The 9,120-nt window shown below is 38.1% G+C and overlaps 1 protein-coding gene across 2 annotated transcripts in view; it reads right to left on the reverse strand.

Moving 5' to 3' along the window:
* Positions 1-9,120, reverse strand: part of LSAMP (limbic system-associated membrane protein) — a 663,422-nt gene that overhangs the window by 37,027 nt on the left and 617,275 nt on the right. For both annotated transcript variants that reach the window (XM_005875321.2, XM_005875320.2), the window contains exons 5-6: positions 3,010-3,130; positions 2,374-2,522 (exon numbers count right to left, since the gene is read on the reverse strand). In XM_005875321.2, coding sequence (XP_005875383.1) covers positions 2,374-2,522; positions 3,010-3,130 — 270 coding nt within the window. The remainder of the gene's footprint in view (positions 1-2,373; positions 2,523-3,009; positions 3,131-9,120) is intronic.

Raw genomic sequence — 9,120 nt, forward strand, 5'->3', positions numbered from 1 at the left:
CCCCTCCCCTCTCCTCCCCTCCCTCCTCCTTCTCTCTCTCTCTCTCTCTCTCTCTCTCTCTCTCTCTCTCTCCCTCCTATGTGGTGGTGGGGTGGGCATGGTAGAAGTATCATTCCTGTTACATAAGAAGTAGAGCTTCTCCTTTAAAATGTTCATACTTAGGCTTTGGGTCCAAGAAATCACTTATTTTTGGCAAACTAAATAGCTTCTTTTCACCTTAAAGCCTAATGAACTTTTTTAATTCTATTATTCTGTATTACACCTCCTAACTTTCCCATAAGGTGGGAAATCAATGCAAAACCCAATATTGATGCCCCCGCTGCCTCTACGTACTGCTAAATTCAGAGCTAGTGCCTGTGTGGGCTGTTCTATCGGGCAGTGTGGGCCCCCTGGAAGGTAGTACATCATTTATCACACCGCTGTGCACTTCTCACAAAGGTAATTGAGGGTGACTGCCATGAAATCATCAAGGACAATATGATTATGACACACTTGTCCAATTTTTTGACTCTCAGTTTACAAATAGAAATTATGCAGGATTCTTGACATTTTACTGGGTAGCTCCTAATTTTGCTTAATTTAAAAGTCCATTAAGTGAATTTTTGTGAACAGGGTGATGTTATTATGGGGCTCGAGATTACTTATCATCACCACCAGCAGATTAGCAATATCTCCATTATCCTTGATCCACTCCATGCTCTCTTCATCCTCCTCAAGTATGCCATCCTTCCTTCCTCCTTCCCCTTCCTCTCTTGTCTATAGCTATCATTGCATTTATTAATTGAAATATGTCATCAGTACACTTCTGGGTGGGACAGGAAGAAAATATACTTTAATGCAAATTTATAGTAGCTCACTTTCTCTAATCCAATTTTCTCTTTTCTAATCCCTATTAAATCTGTTAAGTATATGTTATTCTATTTAACCAGGTCACCCAAGAATTCATCATTGAGGCTGTTTTCCCTCCTATTTATGGAATTCCTAAAGTCAGAAATGAAACAGGTAACTACATTTCTTAACAAATGTCTTCTCAAGTGTCTTGAGATATTGATGTCTATATCTGAAGTGAAGAACACCGATGTTTGGTCTTTGGAGACAAGTAAACAGGGGTATGAATTCTAAACTTCATATTGACGCAGCTTTTGCATATCCATATCCCTCCAACTCTTACAGACTGAAATCAATGGAAGTTATGAATGAGAATAGTTTGTAGTGGTTTTTTCTTATGGGTTGGATTTTGAGCCATTTTAAAATGATTTTAATACTTCATTTCAAGAGAACTCTCACTAAAATTGAATTTTCTCCTAAAAATCCCTTTTTTTTCTTCTTCTTCAAGTCTCCTCTAAACTCTATAAAGTAAGATGGAGACATCTCTCCTGGCCACAGTATCTCTAGGTTTTCCAGTAGAACCTGTGTAGAAAAAAATCTTCTAGTGGCTTGTTATTCCAAAATAATAATAGTTAATTATTTGGATTTTTCTCCTTTAGTCCAAATAAACTTTCTGTACCAGCATATGCTAACATTTTTGTTTGTTTTACTTATTTTGATAAACATTTCCTTATTCCAAATGTTATCATCTTCCATAATCTCTTTATACTTCTGTTTTTCAGGGAGCATTTGCTTCTATGCTCAGAGCCACCAGCCAACAGGGCAGGGGTCAGATACCTAACTGTAATGTGTTGCTACAGAGCAAGGCCCCAAGGTGCGCTCTCCTACTAACATCGCTAATGTATCGTGACTGATACCTCCTTAGTCTGCCTTTAGGCTCTTCTTAAGTTTTCAGAAATGCCCCTCTCTCCTACCATTCCATCTGTCTTCTAAAAATACATCATATAAGCAATGTTTCCGGCTGTCATATGGAAACCTGTCAGCAACCATTCTTCTTCCTTTAGATTTTATATTGTTTTAGTCACTAATTCCACTTTTCCTTGTGTTGTTAATAATGCACTTTCTTTTTCCAGCCTCTCTCTTCTTCCAGCACCTAATTCATCCTCACTTCATATTAATCAATTAATCACTTTCATCACTGCCATTTTTATACTGTCATCTATTTTCTAGGGTGTTCCATCACCTCCACTCTTTAAAGAGACAATCACCAAAAATATATTTGTTCTCTGAACAAACAACAAACAAACAAGCAAACAAAAACAAGGCAGCTATCCAAAGTAAGCCAGGGAATAGAGAGAGAAGTTGTTCCACTTATAAACTTGTCTTATGCAGAGGTATTGAGAACTTTTTTTTTTTGTTTCAGTGACTATAGTCTGATTTTTTAATTCATATACCTTTATAGATAAAGACATGATTTTTAAGCTTCCCATGGGATAATTCAACCAACCAGATGCTCCCAGATTTGGCCTGTGTTGGCATACTTACTGAAAAGGACTAGGCTGGCATTGGTGACCCCCAGCTTGTTGGCAGCCACGCAGGTATAGTTGCCATAATGCTCCTCAGTGACGTTGGTCACTGTCAGGGAGGACTGGCCCTCCGTGCTCTTAATCTCAAGGCCATTGGCACTGTTTATCCTAAGAGTTCAAAAACAGAAAAGTAAAAAGAAACACTGATGAAGATTTAGCTTAGTAATTCCTTTTTCATCACTATATTGGAGGTAAAGAAGAGAAAGAAAGTGGGTTAAAGTTCTTGTTCCCTGTCATGTCCTCATTTTAATTGTGTAATTCCATATTATCTGAATCAATTTCCATCCACAGAGAAGACTCAGGATGGATGAGTTTCATTGGGCCTTGGTTTCTGCTATAAGCAAGAAAGACATGCAGGTGGAAACTACCCACTGGCCACCTGCCTCACTCTCTGCATATAACCCGAGTGCTTTTGCAGCTTCAGCTTAAGAATTACAGTCCTGAAAGCACTTGATAAAGAGATTTTGAAAAGAAAGAGTCTGAGAGTAGAGGCTATGGAATTACATTTGGACATGTTTTCATCATTAGGGCTTCTGGTGCCCTTAGGACCACCTATCAGAGCAGTCGGGGCACAGCAGGTTTGGCACATACATACCTGGTGTCATCCCGGTACCACTCAAAGTCAGGGGCAGGCACCGCGGAGGCCTCACATTTGAGTGAAGCTTGTCGCCCTGTGGTGGCTTCGTTGCTCTTGGATTCCGTGATAGTGGGAGGATCTGTGGGAAGGACAGGTACAGAGTTTACATGATGATCAGAGGGCACTCCAGAATTTCCATGCAAGAAGGAATTCGAAAGGAGAATCTGATTGGAGAGGTGCAGGAAAGAAATAGTCTTAGAGCGCCATTTACATGAATTATGTGATCAGCTGAATGGGACTGATCACTAGAAAACTAAATGAAAATAAGAGACGACTAATGAAGCCACAGATGTGGTTTACTTAAATGGGACACTTAACAGGGTTTTATGGAAATAGAATCTAGGATTCCTTTTTCCTTCCCCTAAGACACCATCAATTACTTCAACCATAGATTGTAATATTGACCTATTTTTTTTCTCTTCATAAACTAAGTGATGATACTAAAGGACTTTGGATTTTTATGTATACTTTGAGCATTTTTCGTTTTCATCATCATCATTATCATCATTGTGATTGTTACAGTTTGCGATGATAGTAAGCAGTCTGATGAAAATAATACAGAGCTAAAGTTCTCCCAACCCAAGCTTAGCCTAATATTTTTTCAGGAATTCAGAAAAACAAACAGTTAAGTATTAGATGATTACTTAACCCTCTTTCTCTTCTATCTGCCCTTATTGCTATGACCCAGGTAAATTTTTCTTTGATGTGGGACGGTGCAATTTGACGTCTATCCTGGTGTCAACCTTCTCCTCTCTCTGGCAGCTGTGCACTGGATTCTGTCTGCTTAGAACTGGCCTACACAACTGTAACAAAACACATCTGACATTCTGATTTGCCATAGTTATTTTTTTAAAAAAAATAAACATATATTTATTTATTTTCCTTTATCCATACTACAAAAATTATTTTTTTTTAAATTTAGTGATTTGAGAGAGAGAAATGAGTCACTTTGCTTTTTAAAAAAAACATATATTTATTTATTTTCCTTTATCCATTACTACAAAAATTATTTTTTTTAAAATTTAGTGATTTGAGAGAGAGAAATGAGTCACTTTGTTGTTCCACTTATTTATGCATTCATTGGTTGATTCTTGCATGTGTCCTGACCAGGGATAGAACCCGAACCCTTGGCTTATTGGTACGACACTCTAACCACCTGAGCTACCTGGCCAGGGCAGTACCACTTAAAAAATCATTATTTTGTATTAGTTTCAGGTTTACAGCATAGTGGTTAGACAATCATATACTTCACAAAATGTTCCCCCCTGATATTTCTAGTACCCACCTGGCATCATACATAGTTATTACAATATTATTGACTATATTTTTTATGCTGTACTTTACATCCCCATGACTATTTTGTAACTACCAATCTGCACTTTTCAATTCCCTCACCCTTTTCACTCAGTTCCCTAACCCTCTCCCCTCTGGCAACCATCAGTCCATTCTCTATGAGTGATTCTTTCAAACAATCCTACAGAGGGTGAACAGGTGTTTACAAGTCCACATGGCAGAGTTAGAATGGCAGATGTGAGTTCCTGGTTTGATGATTCTGTGTTTGTGGAGGTTCTAGACCTTTAAGGAAAATATGACTTTTTTTTGTCCAAAACCTATTTGCCCAAAAATGGCAACCTGGCTGCACGTGCACGGAGCAAAGAGACCCAAACTATCTGTTTAGACTTTGCAGAGGAAAAAGCTTATTTAAGGAAAATAGTAAAGTGATCTCTAGTACATAAAATGCATTTAAATCTCTTCAGTGCCTGGTTCAGCTCACTTATTTCTGTGTTTTTTTCTTCATATTCATGTGTACAAAAGCATCCAGTGAGTTTGGAGTTTTCTCTCCATTTCATTTTCACATAAGCTTGGATATCTTAAATCATTGTCAGAGACGAGAAGTTAGAGCACATTTGGATAAGCACATCAGCCTGTGTGTAAATGGATGTCTCAGAGTGGGTGATGGTTGCTGCTTTTGTTGCTTTAGAATTACCTGCTCATTTTTGTATAGGCACAAAAAGGCAACATGATGAGTGGAAAGAACCCTGGGTTGGAAACTAGGATTTCTGGAATTTAATTTCACCTTGCTTCACACACTTTATCTTTCTGAGTCTTGGTTTTATTACCAATGTAATGAGTGAACCACACTCTAGTGATCTATAGCATCCTTCCAGTTAGTAAAAATACCCCAGATCTAGTAAAACTGCTCATTCTTTACAAATGGGCAGTTTGTATCATTATGACCCAAATGTATTATCATACCCCAAACTCATTTAACCCTTAAAATTCTAACATTCAAAATTATAGCTCATTTATCCATTCCATGGGTTAGGAGTCAGGATTAGTAGTTAGAAATGGGAAACACAAGGACTGATTTTGAATCTTCTCTCAACCAGACCTGTGGCCTGGGCAAGATTCTGCTCCAGTTTGAGCCATTTCTTTCTTATTGTTTAAAACAAGGGGTAGTTTAAAATGAGCACCAATGGGCTCCATTTAAATTTTTTTCATTCTATGATTTATTACATAGTTCATTGGAGCACATTAGCTCAAAGAATAATGTGATAACAGGGGGTAGTGGTGTTGGGAGAGGAGGTATTTGTAGGGATGGGACACCCAATAGAGTTGAAAAACTTGTATTTAAAGTTTGATAAACCTGAGCTCAAATCTAGGCTCTGTCCCTCATTTTACTAGTACTTCCTAATTAGAGAGCTTAGTACCTTCTCTAGACTCACATTGCTTCAATTTTCTCATCTATGAAATATTGGAACCAGAGGCAATGGAGATTACTGAAGGATTCCAGAGAATACCTGCACTTGGTTTGTGATAACAGGGATGGAAGGAAATGGACAGATTTGAGATTGAGAAGTAGGAAGCTTCAGAATTGCTAAGATTAGATATGAAGGGTGAGGGAAAGAAGGAGGTGTGTCCAAGTTAACACAGGTAACAGGCAAGTGAGATAAGCTACGTAAGAAGAGAAATAAATGATCGGCAATAATACACTGAATGAATATTAGTTTCCTGTCCTCACCTCTTCACGCTACAGTTAGTTGACTCTTGAGCAACACACGTTTCAACAGTGTGGTTCCACTTATATGTGTGTTTTTTAAAATAAATACTAGAAATGGTTTAACATTTTCTTTTCTTTAGCTTCCTGTATTGTAAGAATACATTATATAATACATGCAACATACAAAATATATGTTGACTATATTATCAGTAAGACTTCTGGTCAACAGTAGGCTATTAGTAGTTAGGTTTTGGAGGAGTCAAAAGTTACAGATGGATTTTTGACTGTGCAAGTGCTGGCACCCCTAACCCCCACATTGCTCAAGGGTCAACTGTATTAGGTTCTTAAGTTGCCAATAACTCCACAGTCTGTAGCATGTTCGCTTGAGAAATAATCTTGCTCATGATTCTATTGCCTTGTTCAGTTGCTCAAATTGTGAAATGAGTTTTAACCAGTTTGTGAGTTCCTGGAGCCACGTGGTTATAACTGACAAATCCTTAATGATAATTACCACTTTGCTCAAACAGCCCTAAACCTGGGCCAGACTACACATTCATCACTTCCACGTTTGGCACTCACAGCTGTAGCACCTCAACATAATAATGCCATGGTAGATGCCTTCCGGTCCCTCCACTAGAAGACCAGGAATACAGGTCTCAGGTCTGAGTTTCATGGGAGAATTCTTCTTTGCTTTGGGTGTTTCCTTCCATGTGACATGGGCTTATTTAGTGTACCTCCTTGCTCTGGGACCCCAGGGGAAGAAATGGCTTTTCTGATTGAAAATTTGGGGAGGAGCAAAGTAGATTTATTTGGCTCAGCTCTTCCCCTTCTTCCTTTTGGGACCAAGCTTCTGGCGGGGATCACAGGTTCTCTTCTGCTTCTCAACACTAAAGTCTTACTGGGGCTCTCTCCTTCCACTCTCATGTGGGCAAGCCTGCCCTAGTCCAGCCCTACCATACTTTGGGGGAGGTAAGTCAGCCACACAAGCTACTACCTCTAATAACCTTGATCTCTAAAAAAGGGGGCCAACGGGCCTCCCCTACTATGTCTTTACTTATTTCTCAATGTGTTCAGAACCAAAACAGTTAAGTAGTAAGCTATTTATTAACTCCTCAGAAATGCCAGCATGGGAAAGGTGACAGTAAATTGGGGTTGAATAGTATTAATCGTATTAATCTTGGGACAGAATGACACCAGTCAATGACAAAGGCCAAACACTTGCTTCTCTCATTGAAAATCTAGGGAGTTTCTCATACTAGGGTAAATTCCCAGGTAAAGACAAATGTATGAAGAGCTCATTGTTGCCAATATTTCTCAAATGACACAATGCTGCAGGTCTATTTGTTCATGGTTTATTGGAGTGAACATTTCAAAATTGATTTGTGACGAATTCTATATAGGTGAGGCTAAGAAAAATTGTTACAAATCATATTGTGGCATGCCTATTGTAGTTAAAAAATAGATGTCCTTGCTCAAAATACAGTTATAATAAAAATGTGACTTAATAAAAATGTTGCATGGAGGTCCATTGTTATTTGTTATATGACTTTGGAATAGCTTACAATTGTCAAAGGACTCTTCCAGTTTTTATTACTTCAAAATTCCGGGTTCTGAAAATATTAATAAGGGCTTTCTTCTTATATCACCAATAACAAGACTCTTGCAATTAGAATGAACAGGATAACAATGACAGTGACCTAGCAAACAGAATAGCTTTCCTTTACTCTTCCTAATATTAGGAATAATAGTGTACGTAATGAAATTCTTAATGAGGAATCCAATTTATAACTATTTACCATATGTCAGTTCTCTGCTAGGCTTTATATTCTTTCATCCAAGTAGTAGCCATTAGGAGGTAAGGATTATTAACCCATTTTATAAATGAGAAGACAGACCTACAGAGGGTAGTAACTTGTCACATAGCCAGCATTTGAGTGAGTCTAGATTTTAACCCATCTTTCTGAAGCCCACACTCTGAACCTCTCTGTGCTTCCGTTTGAATGAATTCCTTTAGAGAAAATGAATTCCTGCTAATGAAAAATACCATTTAGAGGAGCATGCTGGTAGCTTAAAGGGTAAATGTTACATTATTCTGCTATTACAGATAACAAAAAATGGTACAATATGCAGTGACATCATGGATATAAACTCACATTAGGAATCAGGAGACGTGAACTCAATTTCTGCATGTACCACTTAGGTTGTCACCTCCCAGAGGTGACATGCTAATGTCCTGGAGCCCCTGACCTATTAATTTAGATGATGACACCTGCCTACCTATCTTTCAGGTTTGATATGAAAGTTAAAAAAATGTACGTATAGGAGAGCATGTTTAATGCCTGGAGTGATTACATTTATTGATTACCATTAGCACATGGTGTCATGGAAGAAAAGAAGACTTTAGAATTAGACCTGGGTTACACTCCCAACTCTACCACTCACAAGTTCTTTGGTTTTGTGGCAGAAAATGCTTACATATTCTGAGCTTTGGTTTTGTCCTCCTGCAATGGGGATGATTCGATTATCACCCAGGGTTAGTGTGCAGAGGCGGGCCAATGGGGTGGGGGCAAAGAATGCAGGCAATAAGACAGACATTGTCTGTAGAGAATTTAGAAACAATAACAAAAGTGACTAAAAGTTGTCTGTTTTTTGTTGTTTTTTTTTTAATCATCATCTATCAGCAATACTGAACAATGTCAATGATAACATAAATATTCCTCCTCGCTGGGGTAGGCTCCAGCCCAATATGCCTTCCCCTTAGCTGGTCACTGTCACTGTGATGATTACAGTGATTCATACAAAATCTTTAGCATAGTCTTGGAACTCTCAAGGTACTCATAAACTTAGGTTCTTGTTCACATTGCAAAGTTATTGCCAAAAATAACAGTAACTCTGGATTCTTACAGAATATTTCCTCTGAAGATCCCATAATAGATCATAAGCACTAGAATGTGTTTTTAGTGACACTGTACCAAATATAAGAATAAACTAAAAGCTGGCATTGGGAAGTGAAATTAGAGAAGGTAGCCAGTTGGTTATATATTGAAGGATTATTTTCCTAAAATTTC

The sequence above is a fragment of the Myotis brandtii genome, unplaced genomic scaffold (genome assembly GCF_000412655.1).
Source record: "Myotis brandtii unplaced genomic scaffold, ASM41265v1 scaffold46, whole genome shotgun sequence".
NCBI classification, from domain to species: domain Eukaryota; kingdom Metazoa; phylum Chordata; class Mammalia; order Chiroptera; family Vespertilionidae; genus Myotis; species Myotis brandtii.